This window comes from Grampus griseus, assembly GCF_964374135.1.
Source record: "Grampus griseus genome assembly, chromosome: 1".
Lineage (NCBI taxonomy): Eukaryota > Metazoa > Chordata > Mammalia > Artiodactyla > Delphinidae > Grampus > Grampus griseus.
Genome location: NC_139017.1, coordinates 24492043 through 24517344, shown reverse-complemented (window position 1 = coordinate 24517344; position 25302 = coordinate 24492043). Strand labels below are relative to the sequence as shown.

At 39.0% G+C, this 25302-nt stretch overlaps 1 protein-coding gene across 1 annotated transcript in view; it reads left to right on the top strand.

Annotated features, from left to right (window-relative positions):
• The first annotated feature begins 5582 nt into the window (after positions 1 to 5582).
• SCCPDH (saccharopine dehydrogenase (putative)) overlaps positions 5583 to 25302 on the top strand; it is a 40908-nt gene continuing 21188 nt past the window's right edge. Inside the window, exons 1-7 of the mRNA XM_082655815.1 lie at positions 5583 to 5973; positions 7668 to 7780; positions 13101 to 13181; positions 15336 to 15465; positions 17783 to 17832; positions 24000 to 24130; positions 24795 to 24912. Of these exons, the coding sequence (XP_082511941.1) occupies positions 5784 to 5973; positions 7668 to 7780; positions 13101 to 13181; positions 15336 to 15465; positions 17783 to 17832; positions 24000 to 24130; positions 24795 to 24912 (813 nt within the window). The 5' untranslated portion in view covers positions 5583 to 5783. The remainder of the gene's footprint in view (positions 5974 to 7667; positions 7781 to 13100; positions 13182 to 15335; positions 15466 to 17782; positions 17833 to 23999; positions 24131 to 24794; positions 24913 to 25302) is intronic.

Below are 25302 nucleotides of genomic sequence, written 5' to 3'. Positions count from 1 at the left end.
AAAAAATTAATTAATTCATTAATTTTTGGCTGCATTGGGTCCTTGTTGCTGTGTGTGGGCTTTCTCTAGTTGTGGCGAGAGGGGGCTACTCTGTTGTGGTGTGCGGGCTTCTCACTGAAGTTGCAAAGCACGGGTTCTAGGTGCATGGGCTTCAGTAGTTGTGGCACATGGGCTCAGTAGTTGTGGCTCACCGGCCCTAGAGCGCAGGCTCAGTAGTTGTGGTGAACGGGCTTAGTTGCTCTGCGGCATGTGGGATCTTCCTGGACCAGGTCTCGAACCCGTGTCCTCTGCATTGGCAGGCGGATTCTTAACCACTGAGCCACCAGGGAAGTTCCTCCTCCTCCTTTTTAAAAAGTATGATCATAAAAGTAATATATACTTGCTGTTAAAAAACAGAAGTTTATACAGTATAAAAAGGTTAAAAAAGTGGAAAGTATAAGTCCCTTTCCTGTTCTGTAATTCATACAAACCTACTTCTCAGTAATTATCACTATTACTATTAACAATAGCTAACAATTATTGACTAATATGTGTAAGGTATGTTTTTAAGCATTTTACAGTTCTTTTTTTTTTTTAACGTAAGGTTTTCTTTTATCATTCACAAAATACCATATCCATAGCTTTACTTTCTGTCATATAGCTGAATGTGTTGTGTTTGGAATTCCATCCTTACATTTAAAAGTCAACTGGATTGCCCAGAAGTTTAGATGAATTCGTTTTGTTCTTAATCTTTTCCACATTGAAGATGTAAGTAGGTCATCTGAAAGCATCAGGTTTGGTCTACGGCCATACCACCCTGAACGCGCCCGATCTCGTCTGAAAGCATCAGGTTTGATTACAACCACATAATGCATGTCTTTCTTAAGGTAAGTATTGGTGTTACACAAATGATTCTTATTCAGAAGCAAAGATGACAGGTGGAAGGAAGGAAAGGAGGGAGAGTTCTGTAAATTGCTGAGACCTGGTGACAAAGGGAAAATAAGAGAAGCCGAGGATAGCAGCTAGTGAGGAGCTACCTTCTAAGCACACTGCGTAGGCCAGCCTGCCCCCAGCCCTCCAGTCATGCTGGTGAGGGTCTGTCTTTTCTGGGGCTCGCTGACCCCGAACTGCTCCCAAGGGGATGAAGTGTGACTCGGGTGCTAAAGAATTTGTTCACACATAGGTGTTCAAGCTCAAAAGCTACTGCCTAGCTGCCTAGCCTGGGTGAGTGCTGAACTCACTCAGCACTCATGTGGGAGTGAACGTCCTAAAGCTGGGACCTAGTGACCTCAAGCCACCTACCAGTTATCTGACAGCTCTGCATAGTCAAATTCTCAATTCATCAAGTGAAGTGCTAGATTCTAGGCCCACTTTTTCATTCTAAAATTAAGGGATGGTGGGAAGCACAGTATCTCATTATCACTTGTATCAGGGAACAGATAAACACAGGGAGTGATGCAGAACACACGGACAACAGGGGTTTGAGAGGAAGCAGGGGCCGCACTAGAAAGTGAGCCCAGCCTGCGCTACCACCTGCAGTGCCCAAAGCACCTCTGCATCCAGAGGAAAGGAAACTAGATAGCAGTTTGCTACATCCAGCCACAGAGGAGCCTCTAAAACGGCCGGTGAAAGAAGGGAACCGGTTTGGACACAGTGTTGAAAGAGCAATAGTAAAGGATGTGAACACAGCAGTGTATTCAATTTATCTCCTATGTGCACACCCCACCAACAGTTCACATTATTCTTTTAGGTTTTGTTACAGCTCTTTTTTAAAATTAAGATTTGTCATATATTCTTCCAACATTTTGTATGCATACTGCCAACTAAAAATTGTCACTCACCATCTGGTTCTACAAGAATGAGGTCACTAGCCTCAGTAGTCACTGATCTTCAACACACTCTGAAAGAATTTCAGGGCAGAGATCAGGAATGAGACACTCTGTGCTCTGGGAAAACCTGGCAGAACAGGCCTTCAGATAGATATTTTTAGAAGAAGATTTTATGAGCCCAATTTCTTGCATCTTCTCATACCTAGAAAAGCACTAAAATCATTAACAGAGACATCTATTCCTCGTGACTAACAGCAACCTTCTGGTGACAAGCAGCAACCTTCTGCCAAAATGTGTGCTTGATTTGATCCCCCTTCACTAAAATCACATAGATACTGACCTCCCTCCTTCCTCTTGGGATCAGTTCCTCAGAGCCATCTGAGAGGCTGTGTCCCGGACTACAGTCCTTATTAGGCCCCAAATAAAATTTAACTCACAACTCTCAAGTTGTGCCTTTTTTTTTCAGTCAACAATATACACAAGTAATTTTCATCTTTTTAAAAAAATTTATTTAATTGATTTAGTTTTTGGCTGTGTTAGGTCTTCGTTGCGGTGTGCAGGCTCCTCATTGCCGTGGCTTCTCTTGTTGCGGAGCCCAGGCTCTAAGCCCACCTGTGGGCTTCAGTAGTTGTGGCTCGCGGGCTCTAGAGCACAGGCTCAGTAGTCGTGGCGCACGGGCTTAGTTGCTCCGTGGCAATGTGGGATCTTCCTGGACCAGGGTTCGAACCCGTGTCCCCTGCATTGGCAGGCGGATTCTTAACAACTGTGCCACCAGGGGAGCCCCATTTTCATCTTTAACAAAGGATTTATGCTCTCAGATTGTTAGGAAACTTGTTCTTTTCACTTACAATATATCTTGAACAATTTTCTATGCCACTATACATGGACCTACCTCATTCATTTTACATGCATAGTTTCTATTAAGTGGATAGGATATTGTGCTTTATTTAACACATCCTCTAATGAAGGACACTGCAGTTGTTTCAGTTTCTTCTTATTACAAATAATGCTGCAATGAGCATGCTTGGACAAATATTTTTGCAAACGTGCATATGTGTACGATTATTTTTTATTGATAGTCTACTGCACTAGAATGTAAATTTCATGAAGGCAGAGCCTTCGGTTTGTTTATTGCAGTATCCTCAGTATTTTATTCCTAGTGTCTAGCATGTAACAGGTGTTCAATAAATTCTTGAACACGTACCATTTTATAATCACCAGAGGGACAAAAATTCAAAGTCTGACAATTCCCAGTTTTGGCATAGATTAAACAACAGAGAATTCTCATATCCTGCTGAGAGTGTAAATCAGTACATTTGCTCTGGAGAGCAGTTTGATTACATCTCAAATGTGCATATTCTAGGACTATTTTGATTCCTAGATATGTATTAAAATATTCCCTTGCACATGTGCTCAAGGAGACATGTACAAGAATGATAAAACCAAACTGGGGCAAGTGGCCACCTAGAGGGTAGGGAAGGAAATGTGTTCAGGGATGGGTACCCAGAAGCCTCACTCCATGGAATAGTTTTCTTAAGTTGTGTGGTGGGTACATATTTGTTATTGGCTTTACCATTTTTGTATGATTAATATATTTCATGATTTAAAAAGCATCCATCTATTCATATTTTAATGAGGGTTATTAATATAACTTTACTTCAAAATCTGGCCCTGGCTTCTGGATCTGGTACATATGACACAAACACACTGAATGTTTATTGGATGAATAAACAAACACCTGTCCTTCTCTCAATCCTTCTATATCTAAGCTCTACTAATTGAAATCAAAGTCAAGTTCCCTTGGAAGACTCCCTCTTCAGTGAACTGTACCCATGACTGCACACGCAGGGGTCCCTGGCATAGCTGGGCATCATCAACAGCATGTAACCTAGCACACGCTTCTCTTGTGTCTTCTGCCCTAGAGATAGTTCCTTCCTTCATTTGCCACGTGTACTGCAATTAAACTATTTATCCCCCAATTAGGGAATCACTGTATTCCCAGGATCTATTTCAGAGTTTGACAAACATAAGCTCTCTGGAAATGCTTGATGAATAGCATTATACGAGATGACATATTTATACGCATCTGATACAAATGCACAAAATTCTTCTTAAATTGTATGTTGGGGCTTCCCTGGTGGCACAGTGGTTAAGAATCTGCCTGCCAATGCAGGGGACACAGGTTCGAGCCCTGGTTCAGGAAGATCCCACATGCCGTGGAGCAACTAAGCCCATGCGCCCCAACTAATGAGCCTGCTCTCTAGAGCCAGTGAGCCACAACTACTGAAGCCCCTGCACCTAGAGCTCATGCAACAAAGAGAAGCCACTGCAATGAGAAGCCCACGCACCTCAACGAAGAGTAGCCCCCGCTCACTGCGACTAGAGAAAGCACGCATACAGCAACGAAGACCCAACGCTGCCATAGATAAATAAATAAATAAAATGTCTTAAAATCACTCCTATTATTAAAAAAAAATTACATGTTAAATTTTACAATCGTTTTAGATTTACAGAAAAGTTAAAGATAGTACAGAGCATTCTCTATACCCCTCACCAGTCTTCCCTACTGTTAACATTTAACTCTACTTTGGTACCTTTGTCACAACTAAGAAACCAATATTGGTGCATTGTGATTAGCTAAACACACTTTATTTGGATTTCACTAGGATTTCTTTCATGTCTTTTTTCTGTTCCAGGGTCCCATCCAGGATACCACATTACATTTAGTCATCATGTCCCTTTGGGCTCCTTTAGTTACTGACAGTTTCTCCTACCACCCGTTTTTTCATGACTTTGACATTTTGGGGAGTATTGGGCAGGTATCTTCTAGAATATTCAACATGGTTAGAATGAGGTTATGGGTTTGGGGGAGGAACCCGACAGAGATGAAGTATCTATCATCCTTATCACATCATATTAGGGATGTGTGCTATCAACATGATGTATTGATGATGTTAACCTTGATCATTTGGCCAGGGTAATTTTTACCTGGTTTCTCTTTCCCACCCCTCCTCCCCCTTTCCACATTCTTCTCTTTAAAGTATGTCACTAAGCAAAGCCTATATTCAAAGGGGAAGGAGTTAAACTCTTCTCCTGGAGAAGGTCGTAATGACAAATTATTTGGAATGCCTCTGTACTGGGAGATATGTCTCTTCTCCCCCATTAATTTATGTATTCACTTATTCGTTTATTTATATTAAAACGTTTTTTGGCTATATAAATAACGACTGCTCAAGAAACTTTTGATTTCTTCTGCATTTCGAGGACGTCCTGAACCACCATTCACCTTTACCTCGCAGCTCAATAGGCACGACAATTCTGGGAGTTTCTTTCCGGCGGAGGTTCACCATTAACTCTGTACCGCATCACCAAGGGCGTCCCGGAGGTGACGGACACCGAGGCGGTGGAGGCGGGGCCTACGACAGAAGGCGGACCCCAGACTCAGTGTCCACCCTACACCTGGCTCCGCAGACACCCCCTTGGACAACGTGCTTCGAAAATAAAAAAAAAAGGGGGGGGGTTCGGCGCGGGAAGTGCTCTCAGCCGTCAGAAGGTTTTCGTGAGCTCTCTCTTTGCGTATCTCCCTACAACCTTCGGGAGAACGAAAAGATACGACGCCTGGGGCAGTCAGAGCTATGCAGGACCCATAACGGGGCGGAGGATGGGCCGCCGCCTGCTGCCGCCAGCCCCGCAAGCACACAGGCCTCGCGAGCCAGGGCAGCCAGCAGCAGCAACGCGGGACCCACCCCAGAGGAGAAGGAGGAGACGGCGTACTGGCGCCGCCGGCAAAAGGCGGTGTGGGCGGGGCCTTGGCGCAGCGGTGCGCGCGGGCCGTCGGGAACGCGGCGCGCAGGCAGCGGAGACCGCAGCGGCCGCGGAGGAGGCGGTTGCTGCGCCGGGTCCTGGAGGCGCTGCTTGAGGCGCAGGCGCCGTGGACTCAGGCCATCCTGGTCCTTGCATCGCCGTGGGCTCGTAATGGCGACCCAGCAGAGGCCTTTCCACCTGGTGGTGTTCGGCGCCTCTGGCTTTACCGGCCAGTTCGTGACCGAGGAGGTGGCCCGGGAGCAGATGTCCCCGGAGCGGAGCTCCCGCCTGCCCTGGGCTGTGGCGGGCCGTTCTCGGGAGAAGCTGCAGCGAGTCCTGGAGAGGGCTGCCATGAAACTGGGTAAAGGGGGAGACTGGGACGGGGCCCCGGGACCCCGGTCTCGGCCCCACCGCCGCGGCTCTCATCCCCAAGCCCCCTTCTCCCGCCTGAGGGGTTTCAGTCGCCTGAAATGAGAGGTTCTCTCCCTGGGTGCCCCTCGAGCTCCCCAACCCTGTTAGAGGCCAGGAGGAGGAGCACGGGGCTCCTGATAACGTCAGAGCTTCGTTCCGTTCCATAAACAAAAAAGAGAGAGAGAGAGACATCCCCCCCCCCTCGAATTTCTCCCCTAGTTAGGGAATCCCCACTGGCGAAATAGGAACTTTAGTTTTTCCTTTCTCTGCTCCGTCCCCTTCTAGAGCGGGGGGTAACCTGGTGGGCCTGGAAGTCTCTTGATGTTTGATCGGGTACAAAAGTAGAGCACTGGTTTCTTCAGGATGGTTTGTGCTCTCCCTTTGCCTTGTGTTTTGGAGATGGGAGAGGAAGCTTAGGAGTTTTACGGAGAACGTTGCTGTGGCTTTACTTTTTAATTTAATTTTTACTTGTAAGCATTCTCCAGCAGTCGCACTCTTCATCCAGAAAGTTTTTTTGGTGTTTTTGTTTCGGCAGTTTACTTACTCTTTCGGCATTCATTCAGCCTGTTTTTATTGAGTGGTCTTTTTAATGTCAGGTGCTAGTGTAAATGCTGGAGATACAGATGTGGCGGAGAGAGACACACACACACGCAGAGACCCTACCCATGTTCCCCGTGGTGAGAACATCTAAGTTAGGAGTCAGTCGCCTTTAACTTTGGCTGTCAGTTTTCCACCCTACTGCCCTGTCATACAGACAGATAGCACCTATTAGAGTTTCGGGCATACTTTGTTCTTCACCTTAACCTTCATCTCACATAATTCCACACAGAGCCCTGTTTATGGAACCTGTTTTGTTTGTGCTTGGTACAGAAGATACCATGTAGGCTGGACTCTCCTACAGCTCTCCTGCTGCCACTCCCAAGTACAGAATCTTGACCAAAAAGCTTTTTGGTCTTTCTTTACTTTTCCAAGAGAAATACTTTCACGACTAAAATATATGCTTCCCTTTCTTCTTTTCTGTTCAACGAGTCTGTACAGGTATAGCCTAGTTGCCTACCATTTGTAGTGCCCAGATCAGGTTATTGCAGGAAATACACCTTGAGCCATGAAACCTGCGTTACTCTATTGATTCAGTTTATTCTAGTTATTTCCTTATTATGAACTTGAGTGTTCTTCGCTAGACTGTTTTTTACTTCAGTCCTCTTTTGTTTCATTATGTTGATGTTAACTCCCCTCCTCATAATTTTATCATATGTAGTTGTTTAATCGTTGATGAGAAACTGCTTTTATAGTATAATAGTATAATTTTTCCTGGAGAGGAGGTCAGGAAAATCGTCTTCTATCTGAAAACTTGTAAAATTGGCATTTTGCATAGAGTTGTCATTTACACATTCCTTATCTTAGATTTTCTTTTAAAGGTTAGTAATGTGTTTTATTAACTCTTGGTTTTAACTCCATTTTCCTCATAGTCTTTTCCGTATTTTTAATTACCTGGTTAAAAACAGTTTTATCTTTTGTTTGAGAGGGAGAATCAGCTTTTAGTATATTTAGTAAATTTGCCTTCAGTGGTTATTATGAAAAGAAGGGCTGGGTGATCTAATACTGTATCGGGATTTGCTTAAAACAATTTATTTCTTATTTTAGGAAGGCCGACACTGTCATCTGAAGTTGGAATAATAATTTGTGATATCACTAATCCAGCCTCACTTGATGAAATGGCTAAACAGGCAACAGTTGTCCTCAACTGTGTAGGACCAGTAAGTAATCTGCCCTTCTCTGAATCAGAACAAACAATCTATTCATTTCTAGCAGAATCTGGTATTTTATATTCCAGAGAAACATAAGGGCAGGGGACAGAAGAATTGATTCAGGGCCTTAACCCCATATGGGGAGTTTTTACTTCTCATGAGAAGCAAATGGATATGACCAAAGTCTCCTGAGAGAGAGAGTGACCCTAGACTCCAGGAATGTGTGCTGGTTTATTTAGTGGTTACAACTATAATTGCCAAACTTTTTTTTGTGCTGCATGTCCCTTAACTAAAAAAGGTTGAGCATGTACCCATAATTTACTTTTTATTTGTTTTTAAATTACATTCTGTATTACAGTATCAGTACATATGTTAGTGCATGTACAAAGAAAGATATTAAAAAAAGATTCATTCATTTATTCAATAAATGTTTATTGAGTGTTTATTATATGTACACTGAACTAGTCTACGGACATAGTGATGAATAAAACAGAAAACCCGTCATGGAGCTTACAGTCCAGTGGGGAGACAGAAAAATAATGTTATAATAGTAAGTGACAGGTGCTTTGAAGAAAAATAAAACAGGGAAGGGAGATAAAAAGATTGGCACACCAGTCTCTATTAGATGGATGGTCAGGGAAGGTCTCTGTGAGGAACTGAAATTTGCACAGGGACGTGAATGCAGTGAGGGAGTAAATCCTGTGAGTATTTGAGGAGAGGGTGTTCCAGGAAAGAGCAAATCCAAAGGTCCTGAGATGAGCATGTGCTTGGCCTGACTGAGGGATGTGAGAGAGGCCAGCGTGGTTGAGCGTGAGCAGGGCAGAGAGGTGGGGAGTTAGATTGGAGAGGTACCTAGGAACTAGGTGGTTAGGTCTGCAAGGTCAAGATCAGGGTTTGGGTTTCCTTCTAAATATGAAAGAGCCATTGAATGGTTAAAAACAAGGGCATGATTTGATTTACGTATTTGAAGTTCTTTGGCTTCTGAGAGGAAAAATAGATGGTAGGGAACCAACAGTGGAATGGGCCAAGCAAGCCAATCACAGGGTAGGAGTGTTAGAGGTGGTGAGAAGTGGTTGAAAGCGGATATTTTGAAAGGAGAACCTCTAGCTGCTGCTATTGGACTGGATGTGAAAGAGACACTTGTGGTCTGTGTAACAGGGTGAATGTTGGTGACATTTATGGATCTGAGGAAGCTTTCTCAATTGTTAAAACATTTGAAAACTAAGCATCTAGAAAATTGTTGATAATTTCATCAAATGAAACCAGAAAGGTTTTTGATTGTCACCAAATGAAATGTATTTCTATTGTTTATTTCAATTTATTTCATTAACTAGTTTAGAATGTGGTCTGTGGTTCGTTGCTTGAATCACTGTCTTATATACATCCTCAGCCAGCTTGTCCCTCCCTCCGAAGTACTCTGGAGAAACCCCAGCCCTGGTTATTCCAGCTCGCTGCTTACTCTACCTGAACATGTATAACCCAGCCTGGCTGGAGAAAAATGCATCCCGATGCTGACTAGTCCCACTTTAAATATGTGGTTACAAACCTCACATGCAGCCTCAGTACCTCCAGCAATTCTAATCTATTTTCCTAGGCTGTTTTCTCTCCTACTCACTGAAGCAGCAGTTTTATAACTTCTTTTTTCTCATACTTTCAGCATCCCACCTCTTTCTTCCTTTTTCCTCACTCTTACCTCGTGATTTTCTTCCTTCCTTCCTTCTTTCCTTTCTCTTTCCCTCCCTTCCTTTCTTTCTTTCCTTTTTTTTTTTTTAAACTATGAACATACAGGCTGTCAGAAGAGAATTTATACCACCAGATCTTCCTATCTGCATTGTATCCTGACTCTGCCTTATCTCCTTTTACAGGGAAAAACTACCCCTGCTTCTCATGGACACGGTATTCAAAGACTTTATATTTACAGGTTTACAGTTACACATATTCTTATTCTCATCAAATTTTGCCTCTTGATTGGATTATTTATCTCAACATACAAGTATGGGATTATATCTCCCATTTAAAGAAAAACTTCTCTGAATTCTGCATGCTCTTCTAACTACTCCCATTTTTCTGTGCCCCTTTTTAGCAAAACTTGAAAGAGTTTGCCTTACTTACTGTCTCCACTCCCTCACCTCCTCCTCTATCTAGTCTTGTCAGGCTTTTATCCGTACTCCTTAAATGAAACTACTCTGCCAGCATCCCCGTCCTGTCAAATCCAATTATCAGTTCTCCGTCCTCATCTTAATCAGACCTCTCAGCATTTGTGACAGTCGATCACTTTTTCCTGTCTTCAGTTGGTATCTGAATTCTTGCCCTCTCCTAGTTTTCTTTTTCTCTACCAGCTTTGTCTCAGTCTCCTCTGCTGGATCTTTTTATCCTCCTGTGAATGCCAGAGGTCTCAGAGCTTAAGCCTTAGAAACTCTTTTCTGTTTATATTCCCTGGACCATTTTTTAATATTATTATTATTGTGGTAAAATATACATAACATAAAATTTAGCATTTTAACCATTTTAAGTATACACTTCAATGACATTAAGTACATTCACAATCTTATATAACTGTCACCTCTTTATTTCCAGAACGTTTTCACCATCCCAAACAGAAACTGTAACTGGGCCAGTACTTTTTAAACTTTGTGAAATCAGTTCAGTAGGTTAAGACTAGGCATTGAAAAGAAAAATCAGATAGACTGAAATAGAAAATAGGGTGAATTACACGTAATACAGGTACGTACTGGTTCATGAAGCTTTTGTGTCAGATATATTTGTGTGTGGAGCTACTATGTGAAATGAATTTCTTAGGGTGGCTTTCAATACCATCTGTTTCCTGATGATGCCTACATTAATTTATTTCCACTGAGGAACTACCCCTTAAACTCCAGACTGGTCGATCGAATTACCTTCTCAGTTTTCCAGTTGGATGGTTTATAGGCATCTCTAGCTTTTTGACCCCAAAACATGCTCCTTCTAAGCTCTACTTGGAAGGTCGTTTTCACTTTGTAATATGGATTATACTCCCAGGGGTAGACTCCAGTTTACCAGTTTTGGTGTCATAATTTGTTTCTTTGAAGGTATTTTTTTTACCCATTTCTCTATTTTGTGAGGGTCTCTTTAATGAGAGCTAAATGATAGCTGTAAAACTAGTCAGGCATATATAAACAAGTATTATGTCAAAATATACAGAAAACGACTGAATCAATACTTTTAAGCATTATTCTTTATTGTCTCCTGTGCTAGGAAGTGGAGGGGGAAAAACTGCTGTTGAGAGAAAGATGATGAATCTGATTTTGGATGTGTTGAAACTGAGGTGTCTGCTAGATATTTTTGAATTAAGACAGGAAATGCGTACTATATAGTGGAATTATTAAGCAAGTGAGGAAGTCAGGGTGAAGAGGAAATAGAGGAGAGGAAAAGAAGCCAAAGTGAAATTCATTTTGCCCCATGTCCTGAGCTCTTGCGGGTCCTGAAGTTTATAACAGAAGCCACAGATGAGGCAGCCTCATCAGTGAGCAGCTCTGGAGATAGGAGTTGGACGTCATCAGTATACATGTTGTAGTAGAAATCCAGAAAGTTGGTGAGATTTTCCAGGGAGAATGTCTAGGGAGGTGATTCTCCACCTCTAACGTACGTAAGAGTCACCAGTGAGGCTCATTTAAAATGCAGGTTACTGCAGTCTACCCCAGAAAACTTATTACTGGAGGGAGTTGGGGTGGGACTGAGTAACCAGCATGTTTAACGAGCGACCCAGCTGATTCTGACCCAGGTGAACTACGGGACAACTTGAGGTATTCGGGGGTGAAATAACCAGGAGGCCAAGGAAATTGCTAAGTGAGTTTCAAATGGATATGTGTAAAAATTACCCAAGATGATCCATTGGGTACAGAAAGAAAATAGAGCTTTGACTTGTACTCATTTTAATTTCAACTCTATGTCCATTTTATATATGTTTAAAGTGTATATTTTATTAGTATAGTAGTCCATATATGTCATTTGTAACTAAATTCATACAATTTAGTAGATGATGGATTTAGAATGTGAACTTGGGTCCTGCTGCCTTGAAAGCCCTTGTTTGTTCTGTTGTACTGTGTTGCCTCAGAAGTTAAGTGCTTTCAGTAATTTTGCATGGTTGATGAATAGCAGAGGATGAACTAGAACTTAAACACACTTTTCTAGTCCTGTAATTCCAGTGTCATTTGCTGTTTTTAAGAAGGGGGAGGAGGATGTGGAGATGAGGCTGTGGAGTCAGGTAGAGAGGAGCCTAAGTGACCCACTTGAAAAGGGCAATCCCTGTAGTGCTCTGTCTTTTCTTTTAAGTGTCCGTTTACCTGTTTCTTGAAGGCTAGAAGAAGCAGACCATCTCCTTTCTCCATCTTTTGCTGTGAGGAATGAGAGGAGCAGAGGAGTTTATGCTTCCGCTTACCCTTCCCTCACAAAGGGAAAATTCGTCATGCTTCCTTTGAAATGGGACTGACTCTGATGTGTTAACTGTTATATAAAATTTTTTTAATTTTAATTCCTTGAGTTTGAGCAACAAATAGTTTGGGAGATCCAAAATCATACAGGCTCAGAATAGCTACTTTGTACAATATTAAACTTATCCCCTCCAACCCTCTTTGTCCTTTCTTTATTTTGCTAATACTGCCATTAGTTGTTGGTCCCCATGTCCAGCTAATCAGGAAGTGCAGTCATTTCTGTCTTTTAAGTGTATCTCACTCTTAGTATATCCTTCCGCTTCCTTAGTTTTGTCCTTCATTTCTTACCTGCCGTGAGTTTTGTTTTCCAATACCACAGGCAGAGTGATATGTCTGTGTTATAAACGTTCCACCACTGTCCTGTTTAAAATACTCTAGGAGGGCTCAGCAATGCAGAAAGGATAAAGTTCAGTCTTGATAACATGGCACTCAGGGTCGTTCCTGATCTGGACCAAGTGTTTCTTTCCAGACTCATCTCTTACCACTTCCCTCTCCACTACTCTGTGCTTCAGGTATCCTGAGCATCACCCTTTTTTACACTTTTACATATAATTTTTCCATTATTTGGATTTTCTTTTTCCTGGCAAATCCTTACTGTTCTTCAGAATTCAACTCAAATGAGTCACTTCTTTTATAAAACTTTGGACTTTGTCTTCAGTTAGGGGTAATTCCATCATGCTTTTATTTACACTGTGAGAGTCAGTAAATTGCAGTTACATTATTTTCTCATTTTCTCATTAGGCTACTTAATTAATATTTGATTTCTTAATAGTGAAGACTGTACTTCCAACACTCAGTGGTATTCCTTCATTTAAGCTTGCTAAGTAAGAGTAAACTGTTGGTTTTCTTTATTCTCCCAGTACCGATTTTATGGAGAACCTGTAGTAAAAGCATGTGTTGAAAATGGAACTAGCTGTATTGACATCTGTGGAGAACCTCAGGTATGTAAAATGGAAAAGAAGGAGCAAAATTCACAATACAACTTTCTGTTAAAGTGAAAAATATTTAGTGTAATTTTGCAGACAGATTTTAGAAGGTGATGACTCTGTAGCATTTAGAGATGGTATTTCATTGAAAGCTTGAAGGAGAGCATGATGGTAAGGTCTTAGCTTCAGTTTTCTTGAATTTTTCTTCCCTACATCCTGATTTCTTCCATGGCCTTTGTGTATAGGATGTGTTGATTTTTATTGCTACTGCATGCTGTAAACAGAATTAATTAAAATAAAACTTGCTCAGAGTCATGCAACCATTAAGTAGAAAAACTAGGACTTGCATTGAGGTTTGCCTGAATTAACACTGCAGGAAGTGGAGTGTTGATAAGCACTGAGCTACACTAGCTCCTTTATAACTGTAACCTCATATGTCCCTATAGTCTCTGCTGAGTACCATCATCAGTGTGCTGGTATATACATACTTAGAGCTTATCAGTTGGCGATGTATATTGGAAAGTGTTAAGAAAGTGTAAATTACCAAGACTGATAAAAGAAGAGGTAGGAAATATGAATGTAAAAGAAACTATTCCTATCTTATTTAAAATATTCTAGAGCAGAGAAAATGGTGGAAAGCTGCTAAGTTACCTTATAAAGTACCATGAACGTGGCATCAAAACCTAGTAATGAGCCAGAATATATATAAGTCAAAAATACAAATTTAAATACAAATTTAAAATGGGCAAAGGGAAGAAAAGAGGCAAATCACCTGTGCAGAATTCCACATAATTCACATAACTACTGTGCCCTTGAGGAGGGGGAGCTTCACTCCTCCCTCTTTATGTGTGGGCTGCACAGTCACTGCCTTCCAGTGCGTACAGTATGGAAGCGGCGGGGGGGGGGGGGGGCGGGGGGAGAAGAACTTTACAGTGGAGACACCAGACAAATGCCGCCTCAGCCAGGTGTTCAGGGTCAACATCACCAGTGAGAAATTATGTTGATAGTATGTACTCTTCTTTTTTTAAATGATTTACAATATTGTGTTAGTTTCAGATGTACAGCAAAGTGTTTCAGCTATATGTATATATATTTTCAGATCTTTTTCCATTATAGAGTATTACAAGATACTGAATATAGTTCCCTGTGCTGTACAGTAAATCCTTGTTGTTTATTTTATACATAGTGGCGTGTATCTTTTAATCCCATACTCTTAATTTATCCATCTCTCCCTCCCTCCCACTCTGGTAACCATAAGTTTATTTTCTGTGTCTGTGAGATAGTATGTACTCTTGATATGACATCAGGAAATGGCACTTTACCCCGTCTTCCTCCCCAAAACCTGTAACTCTAGTGTAGTCATGAGAAAATCATGCGACAATTTCCAATAGAGGGGCATTCTACAAAGTACCTGACCACTGCTGTAAAGGTCATCAAAACCCAGGAAAGTCTGAGAAACCATCACAGCCAGCGGAGCCTAAGGAGACATGACAACTAAATGTAGTATGGTATCCTGAATGGGATCCTGGACAGAAGAAGGACATTAGCTAAAAACTGAGGAAACCTGAACAAAATAGGGACTTTAGTTAGTAATAATGTATCAGTATTGGTTCATTAATTATAATAAATGTTAATGTAAAAGGTGTAATGATAAGGTTAACTGAGTGTGGAGTACCTAGGAACTCTCTAGTACTCAATTTTTTTTCTGTAAATCTAGAACTGTTTTTTAAAAAAAACAGACAAAGAATTTGAACAGACATTATCCCGTTCTTGCGTTCCCTCCTTTCCTACCACTCTTTCTACTTACATATGTGCACAGATATATGTCTGTAATGATGTTCATCTGGAAGATGTGATTCGGGGTAACTTTTTTTTGTTTTCTTTGTATTTTTCTATATTAATTTTTCATAATAGGTATTGCTTTTGCATTTAAAAGTCATTCTAAAAAATGAATTAAGTCAGATCTGCATACCTCTCACACCACCTGGAACATAGTAGGTATGTTTGCTGAGTAAGTGCCAGCTATTTGGCAGTTAATATTTTGCTGCAGAGCCATCTTGGTTAGCATTTTCACAGTTTAATTGCTTTGTTTTTAAAGGTAAATCATTTAATTTTGGTCTAGATGTTTCTCCGTAGCTCTGATTCAGATCTTTTGTCTTGAATCTTTAGTTTCTGGAACTAATGTATTGGAAGTATCATGAGAAAGCTGCAGAAAAAGGGGCTTATATCATTGGAAGCAGTGGCTTTGACTCCATTCCAGCAGATCTGGGAGTAATATATACCAGAAATAAAATGAATGGTAATTATTGATCAAGAAGCAATAATGGAATTTAAAATAGAGGTGTTTCATGTTTGTAATTGTGGTGAACTAAAATCTTCTTGAGAAAAGAAACAACTATTAATGGGTAGTATTAAAACACATACTTTGTTTTTAATATAGCTGTACTTGTTAGAAAATGATATTGACACTATTGTTTTTTGAGGTATGGGTAATACTATAAGTGTTCTAAAGGAAGGAATTCTCCATTAGAATTTAGTTGTGGTTATAGCTATAAAATTTCTGGAAAAAATTTTTGGCAGGCATTATAAATTCAAACTTGCTTTGTTTAGGAATTAATACATCTTAAAGTATAATTTATACACATACTATAATTGGAAAGTTTTAATTTTTTTAACGAACAAAGCTAGAAAGTATTGAACAAGCTTTTTGACATCTTTTTTAGCTCATTTATAAAATGGAGACAATAAGAATGGAAAAAAATCACTATTATAGTAAAACAGTGGAATGTTATACATACATAAAAAATGCCCTTTATAAAAATGACCTGAAGCTAATAAGTCCAGTTCTATATAAACCATTCTAGAGCTTAAAATTATGGAAAGTGTTCCAGTTTATATTAGAACGGTAACTCTGAGACCAAAGCTCAACAAAGGTAATACGCATGCCTGCCATTTATTGATTTTAGATTTTAGAAATTGAGGAATAGAATACTTTCTTAACACAGTGAATGTCAGAAAGCAGTAGGCAACATCATACTTAATGATGAAACGTTGGAACCATTCCCAATAAAGAGAAGGGCGTGAATTGAACATCTTTAAAATATTTATTTAGTCTTCAACCCATGGATCTGGTATATTTCCATTTATTAAAAAACTTACTAAAAAAATCTCCATTTACTGAAAAAGTTTAGAGTATTTTTATGGTGGTCCTACATGTTTCTTATTGAGGTTATTCTTAAATATTTAATAGTTGTTATTTTGAATAGGTCCTTTTTTATTTTTAAGGGAGAAATATTACTTTAAGATTTATTTTAGAACTTTTTTTCAGTCACTGAAACCTAGGAGTCAGCATTTAACAAATACCCCAGCTAATTGTTGATTCAGGTGGCTCACATTTCATTACATACTGCCTTAGGTGGTACATGTTCTTTCTGTGCACAGGGTTAGATCAAAGAGCCATGTATCCAGGCCACTTCTCTTAACAACTCTCAGAATCCTCTCCAGTGAGTTAGAATTTAATGATCTATTCTTGGTTTTTGACAGTGTTAGATAAGTGATATTTATGTGGCTTTAGTTCTTTTCTGCTGTAACATCATTGTAGATGGTGTGGTTATTTGTTACCTTGCCCATTGTCAACTTTCTAAGGCCCCATGCTTTAATTTTCTTTTGGAATTAAAACTAGGAATACTGTCTCTTAACAAATTGGTATATTTTATCAGATGTTGAGAATTAGCTAGCCCATTATGTTTTTCTTTTGTCTTACTGCTCTCGATAAGCTCAAAGATTAATTAAATACTTAACCACTATACGTATGTATTAGTCCTCATGGTTAATATAATTGATTTCTCCCCTTTTTTTCTGGCCTTGGTTTTCTACTTTGTTTTTACTCATTATATTTTTATTTCATTTAAATAGCCTTACTTTAAGTATTTAATAAGCCATCACAAAGGCCCATTTTGGTAGAGTTTCTGTATATTCATTTTAAGTCACTACTAATGAGTCTTCTTGAAAGCTTTCATATTGGAAAATAGAATAATTCCCATAGATGTAGTTTTGTTTGTTTGTTTGTTTTGCTGTACGCGGGCCTCTCACTGTTGCGGCCTCTCCCGTTGCGGAGCACAGGCTCCGGACGCGCAGGCTCAGCAGCCATCGCTCACGGGCCCAGCCGCTCCGCGGCACGTGGGATCTTTCCAGACTGGGTCACGAACCTGTGTCCCCTGCATCGGCAGGCGGACTCTCAACCACTGCGCCACCAGGGAAGCCCATATATGTAGTTTTGAGAACTGATGGCCTTCCAGAATCAGTGAGCTAAATTGTTGCCTTATTGGAAGAGATTTTTTGCAATGTCAGTTTGAATACTAGAAAAGATTTTGTGAGTACCAGCAGTTAATTTATACTAAACTACTATTTTTCTGATAATTTATCTGGCTTTAGCTGCTCCTTAAATTTGTTTACAATAACCTAATAATACTGTTATAGCACAGATTTTCCTGATTATATCAGCTGTAGGCCTAATAAAAATGTTCCCTAAATGAATAGGAATAGCTTATTATTACTTATCCTGGGTTAATAGATTTTTATTTGATTTTACTTTTACCATTTTCCTTCTCTTTTAGGTACATTGACGGCTGTGGAAAGTTTCCTGACTATACATTCAGGACCTGAGGTTAGTTTTTGTTTGTCACGTGTTTTCTTTGTTAATATTAAAAACATTTTGGAAATGATACTTGCCTGTTAAAAAGGTTTCAATTAATTAAATTGTATATACAGTTGTAATTTTTAGTTTATCAAAGTCATTGTTTAATTTTAAAAAGTAAAGATTGCTGTGAGTTATTTTGACTTAAAATAGAATTTGTTTAAAACTGCACAGTTCATTATTAGAATGAGTTACCATCATCCTAACACTAAAGATCTATCATTGTTATGTGATGAATGTTGTCAGCCTAGAAAATTATCACCTTAGTGCAAATCAGTGCATTTTTATTATGTGCCTAATTTGGAGTTAGGTGTTCTTGTGGCCATACAAGAAATGTATAATGTAAATGTAATCTTACTGAATTTATGGTCTATTTGGGAGCATAAGATAGTTGCATTTCTGGGAAAGAACCATGTTTTGTGGTAGTAGTTTTACTGCCAGTAGTGTCTAACACAATTCTCTGTCTATACTTGAGGCTTCATAAGTATTTATTCTCTTTAAAAAATATTCAGTATTTCACTTATTGTGTAATACAAGTATATATAGTAGTGCAAGATAGTGTGACACATAAATGAACAACATGCAGACCCTTAAAGGGAATAATTTAGACGAGCAGGAGACAAAAATTGTTATTAAAGAGGTCAGATGAAATACTATAGGATTCTGAGAATGGGGAGTTACATCTAGCCGGGAGGCCAGAGATCAAGGACTTTTTGGAGAAGTTGGGATATGGAATTTTAAAGGTTGGTGCTGAGGAGATGTGGATAAGGGAGAGAGGAAATAGTTTAATAAAGATGTAACTGTGGGATGGAGTGGAGCATGTTTAAGTAATGGTTTTATTTGTCTGGATTGTAGGTTCAGATGAATAAACATGAAGAACTATATAAAACTTGCTAAAATTTGTGGTTACAGATAATACCCACTAGAGTATCAGAATAAAGGGAAGTGACAGTGGGCCTGAGTAGTTTGGGAATGCCTCATAGAAGTCTTGTTAAGTTGAACCTTGAAAAGTGAATAGCATTTGGAAGGTGAGAGGCAGCAACCTAAACAAAGGCTCAGAAATGAGAAAGAAGGACATGCTTGGAGCTCTGGGGAACATGAGTTAGAAAGCCAACTCAACCTGGTTTAAACCAACAAAACAGAAAGGAATTTATTGATTCATGTAACCAAACATCTGCAAGTAAACAGTATGGCTGGATCTGGATGTTCAAATGGTATTATCGGAACTCATTTTTTTCTCTTCCTCTTCCTGTCTCTGCATTACTCCTGTGCTCCTCAGTGTAGGCTCTCACAATCGGGGAGTTGGGGGGAAGGTACTGGCAGCCCCAGGTATGCATTGTCCATAAGGTTCATGATTTCCCAGGAACAGCTAGCAGAGTTTGAATATTCAAAGATGGGGAAGATTAGTCAAGTATTGGGTCATTTGGTCATTCTTGAGCCAAACAGTGTGACCTGGGGTAATGGAGTAATAAGGTTGCCCAGGCCTGGGTCATGGGCCTCTGGAGAGGGAATCATAGGGCCAAGCCCTTCTCAACAACACGTAACAAACTTCCAATAGGAAAGAGAGTGTTGTAAGCAGAACATAGGGTAGGGGAATTAAGAATTCCCTGCAGGAAAGTAGTGCAGGACTGACAAAAAACAGATGTCCACTACAGGGAGATAGTGAGAAAACAGAGCTAGAAAAGAGGCTTCTTTTGTTTATTGACATGCGGGAGGTCAATGAGTGGAGCAAGTTTTTTTTTTTTTTTTTTTTTTTTTGCGGTAAGCGGGCCTCTCACTGTTGTGGCCTCTCCCGTTGCGGAGCACAGGCTCCGGACGCGCAGGCTCAACAGCCATGGCTCATGGGCCCAGCCGCTCCGCGGCATGTGGGATCTTCCCGGACCGGGGCACGAACCCGTGTCCCCTGCATCAGCAGGCGGACTCTCAACCACTGCGCCACCAGGGAAGCCCAAGAGGCTTCTTTTGAAAGAGGAGCAGGAGATGATCTGTAACAGGAGATGAGAGTTGTGTCTCCTTCATATGGTTGCTATGAGGATTAAATTAGTCAATGAATATAAATCAGAACAGTGGTTGGCACTTTACAATCACTCAATAAATGTTATTAAGTCCTATTATTATAAGGACTCAAAGTTGGGGCTTAATCAGGACGAGACATTTGAAAACATCGAAATCAATGCAGCTCCTTCTCATTCCCCTTAAAGCAAAATACAGAGCCTTAATTTCACAAGGATGGACAGAGGTAACTGCCTTGATTCTATGCATCCCTTGGCACAGGATTGTTCTCCTCCTACTCCTTATCCTACTTTTCCCCTTAAGCTTTGTTACTTTACATAAAAAATTGAATCTTAGACTATGTGTTAGACCATAAAGCAAGACTCAAAAGAATTTCAGAGAGTTGGAATCATATACTCAAGGACAGTGCTGTCCAGTAAATCTTCCCTCAGTGATGAAGGTGTTCCATATATGCTATATAATGGCTCCCATACCAGATAGTGCAGCTCCAGAGCAGGGTCAGCCCATGGCCTACTTTTATATGGCTGTAAGCTAAGAATAATTTTAACATATTTAAAGAGCTATAATAAAAAAAATATACGCAGCAGAGACCAGATGTGGCCTGCACAGCCTAAAATATTTAGTTTGACCTTTTACAGAAATAGTTTGCCAACCCCCGTTCTAGAGTATGTTTTAGACTATAATGAAATTATACTAGAAATCAGTGAAGAGATAATAAGAATTCAATGTCTTCACTTCTTATAGGTTGTTAGGATTTTCTGTATACTCTTAAGTCCGTTTTGGTAGTTTGTGTCTGCATTAGTTTCTTAGGACTCCTGTAATAAAGTACCACAAACTGGGTTGCTTAAACAAGGGAAACATTGTTCTCACAGTTCTGGAGGCTAGAAGTCCATGATTAAGATGTTGGCAGGGTTTCTTCTCAGGGCTGTGAGGGAGAATCTGTTCCATGTTTCTCTCCTAGCTTCTGGTGGTTTGCTTGCAATCTTTGGTGTTCCTTTGTTGTAGATGCATCACTCAGACCACTCTTCCATCTTCATGTGTGTGTGTCCAAGTTTCTCCTTTTTATAAGGACACCAGTGGTTTGGGGTTGGGGGCCCACTTCCTCCAATATGTATGACCTCAGCTTAACTAGTGACATCTACAACAACCCTCCTTACAAATAAGGTTACATTCTGAGGTACCGGGGGTTAGGCCTTCTACATATAAATTTGGGGTGGGTACAAAATTTAATCCGTAACAGTGTCTTTCTAGGAATTTGTCCATTTCATCTAGGTTGTTTAATTTGTTGGCATACAGTTGTTCATAGTATTCCCTTATACTCTTTTTTATTTCTGAAAGGTTGGTAATGCCCCTTCTTTCATTCCTGATTTTAATAATTTGAGTTCTCTCTCTCTCTCTTTCTTTTTCTTTCTCTCTCTGTCAATCTAGCTAAAGGTTTTTCATTTTGGTTGATTTCTTCAAAGAACCACCTTTTGGTTTCATTGATTTTCTCTATTGTTTTTCTATTCTCTGTTTCATTTATTTCCACTCTAGTCTTTATTGTTGCTGGATACAACAGTAATATAAAAATCAGTTGCACTTCTGTATACCAGCCACAGTTAGAAAATGAATTTTTTAAAATGAGACCATTTATAGTAGCATTAAAAAATCAAGTACTTAAGAATAAGGGATATAAAATGTACAATATTTCTGTGAAGAAAACTATAAAATGTTATTGAGTGACCTTAAAGAAGACAAATAAATGGAAGAATCCACCATATTCATGGATTGGAAGGCTCAATTTTGTTAAAATGTCAGTTTTCCTTAAATTAATTTATAATCCCATATAATTCCAATCAAAATCGCAAACAGGTTTTTTTTTTGCTTGCTTGTTTTGTTTTAGTATGCAATTTGACAAACTAATTCTAAAATGTATATGGAAATGCAGAGGGTCAAGAATAACCAACACTTTCTTAAAGGAGAATAAGGATGTTCTTGAATATCAAGACATTATTAAGTCAGAGTGTTACATTGGCAGGGAGATATCAATAGGCCAGCAGATTAGGATAAAGAACTCAGAGTAGTTTGTGCACATATGAGCACTTGATTTATGGTAAAGGGTCTTTTTCGGGAGATGATGGGTGTGGGGAAACAATGAAATTGGACTCATACTTTGCACTGTGTACAAAAATCAAGTTTCGGTGGGTTATAGACCTAAATGCATAAGGCTAAACAGTAAGCTTTTAGAAGATGAATATTTCATGGCCTCAAGGTCAGGAATGGTTTCTTTTTTTCCAGAAATATATTTTATTTTGTTAATTTATTTTTATTGAGGTATAATTGACATATAACATTGTACTATTCAGGTGTACAACATAATTCAATATTTGTTTATATTACAAATGATCACCACTAGTTAGCATCCATCACCATACTTAAGTTTTTTTTCTTGTGATGAGAACTTGTATTTATTTTTTTTGAAGTAACTTTTCTTTATTTGGAATCTGATTATCAGCAGCTCTTTATATGTTTATATTTTAAGCATATAAACAATTTTTTAAAATTTATTTATCGTTGGCTGTGTTGGGTCTTTGTTGCTGCATGCGGACTTTCTCTAGTTGTGTCGAGCAGGGGCTACTCTTCGTTGCAGTGCGTGGGCTTCTCATTGCGGTGGCTTCTTCTGTTGAGGAGCACGGGCTCTAGGCGCATGGGCTTCAGTAGTGTGGCACACAGACTCAGTAGTTGTGGCTCACGGGCTCTAGAGCACAGGCTCAGTAGTTTTGGTGCACGGGCTTAGTTGCTCCACGGCATGTGGAATCTTCCCAGACCAGGGATTGAATCCGTGTCCCCTGCATTGGCAGGCAGATTCTTAACCACTGCACTACCAGGGAAGTCCTAAGAACTTTTAAAATCATCTTTCCTGGCAAATTTCTAATTTTCTATATAATATAAACTATAGTCACCATGTTGTACAGGGAACAAATGACTGCTTGCAAAAGACACGGAAGGCATTAAATATAAAAAAAAAAGTGGAATACATTTAAAATTTTAAATTGAGTATGTCTTTTTATATCACAAGACACCATTAAGAAAATGGAAGGTCAACAGCAGAGTAGGAGGTCCTTCTAACACATGATGAATCCTAACATCACAATTTTGAGCAAAAGAAGCCAAACTCAAGGAATATACATTATATGGTTCCATTTCTGTAAAATTTAGAAACGGGCAAAACTCACTGCACTGTTTAGAAATGAATACTTAGTTGGTAAAACTCTTAAAGAAGCAAGGAGTTTTCTTGATTACCACAAAGGCAGGACAGAAGGAGGGCCTTCTGGGTTTACATAGATGTTAGCTTCATAATTACATTAAATTATACTTTTATGTCTTGTGCACTTTTCTTCCTATTTTTCAACAAAATAAAAGGTTTTTAAAATGGAATGTAATTTTTGCCTTTTTGATGGCTTATTTGTATGAGAAGATACTCTTAACGTTTTTAAAAAAACTATTTTCTCCTGATTTTTGGAAATCTTTGCAAGTAGGTCAAATTGGCTAGGTGCAGACTGAGGATAGTTTCACAAATCAAACTCTTAAGACTTTTAGCTCTGATTTAGTTTTAACAAACAGAAGAAATTAATCTGTACCAGAATAGAAATTAGGTTGGTGTCTCTTTACCTTTCAGTTTCATCAAAGCTGTTATATGAAAACCTGAATCTTCTGATGGTTTTAGTGTTTCTATTTTTCTGCTTAAAGCAATCAGTGATAAATAGTTGAGTGAAAATGATGACGTGAAACTTATTAAAAAGAACATAAATAATGGTAGGAGGAAAGAAGAAAGGGCATATGTTTGTAAATATATAATATATAAATAGGGTATAAATAGTGAATGTGATCAAACTAATGAGTTTTACTACTGCCTAGCCAGTCATAAAAATTTATCTCAAGATTATTAAATAAGGGATTATGCCTTGCTCAAATAGAGGTGAAATGTTCTTTGTATCAATTATAAATTACTTGGTTTTACATTTTAGTACTTATCCCTTAAGACATGTTTCTTTTAATATTTTAATTTTATTGGAGTATAGTTAATTTACAATATTGTGTCAGTTCTAAGACAAGTTGCTTTAACTCTTGAATTATTTTGTTAGGGGTTGTGCACTCATGATGGTACCTGGAAGTCAGCGGTTTATGGTTTTGGAGATCAGAGTAATTTGAAGAAACTACGAAATGAGTCCAATTTGAAGCCTGTCCCAATTGTTGGTCCAAAATTGAAAAGAAGGTATATTATCTCAAAATCTATTCTTCAGTTTATCTAACCATATTGTTGTTTATCTGACTGTTAATAACATATGCTACTAAGAAAAGCCTGGAGACTTTTATAGTGAGTTCAGGATTGTTTTCAAAGATAAATAAAATATAATTAATATGTTACCCTAAGTTTAAGTACTTCATATATAATAATACATTTGGATTCTGGGAAAATTCTGGAAAAAATCAGTTTTATGACTCTTCACTATCAATATCAAAATTAAACATCAATTAAATTTCATGCTGTAAAAATGTGATGATCTTATGTATATTAATCAACCTATTAATTAGTATTTATATGTGAGAACTCTAAACTCAGAGTTTGGCTGTTGAAATGAGTGTTCTTCTTATCATTATCTAGGGAAATTGATGGGGTATAAAACATGGTTAAACTATATGTGTTAAGTGCCCATGGTGTGAAGAATACTACATTGTTCCAACTTGTCACTTGTTTGGGTGCAGGTGTAGAGAACAAAGGACAAATACTGAAGTAAATTTTAATTAAGAGCAGATCTGCCATCTTTACTGTTATTATTAATTGCCTCAAGAAGAGTTAAGGTTTTTATTCAGAAATTTACCAGTTATAGTTGTGGTCACTGTAAATGGAGAAGATACAACATGCTTCTGTCTTGCAGGTGGCCAATTTCTTACTGCAGAGAACTCAACAGTTATTCCATTCCTTTCTTGGGAGCAGATGTGTCTGTTGTGAAGCGGACTCAGCGTTACTTGCACGAAAATTTACAGCAATCACCTGTAAGCATATATGATTTATTTTTTAATAAAGAGTATTCTATGTTTGTTTCAGTTCCCCTATCATTTTAATGTAGGATTTTTATGTTTATAAAGCAAAAAATGAAAGAGCTAAAATAGTGCATGTTTCAGTTTCTGGAAGCATAAAGAATTAGTAGTGTAGAACATTTTGCATTTTATGGGGGTGGTAATAGCCTTCTCCCATAATTCAACTCTGACCTTCTGAATACCTTTTTAATGTAACACAATAGCAGCAAGTTCAATATAGGAAATCCTGGTATCATAAATACCCAACAGTCCTGTTGCGAGTTTCAGCTGCTAGAATACTCTTTCTGTTGCTTATGGAGGTGTCTAGGTTCTTCTCTCTTATCTCCTTGCTACCTCTAGAGAACT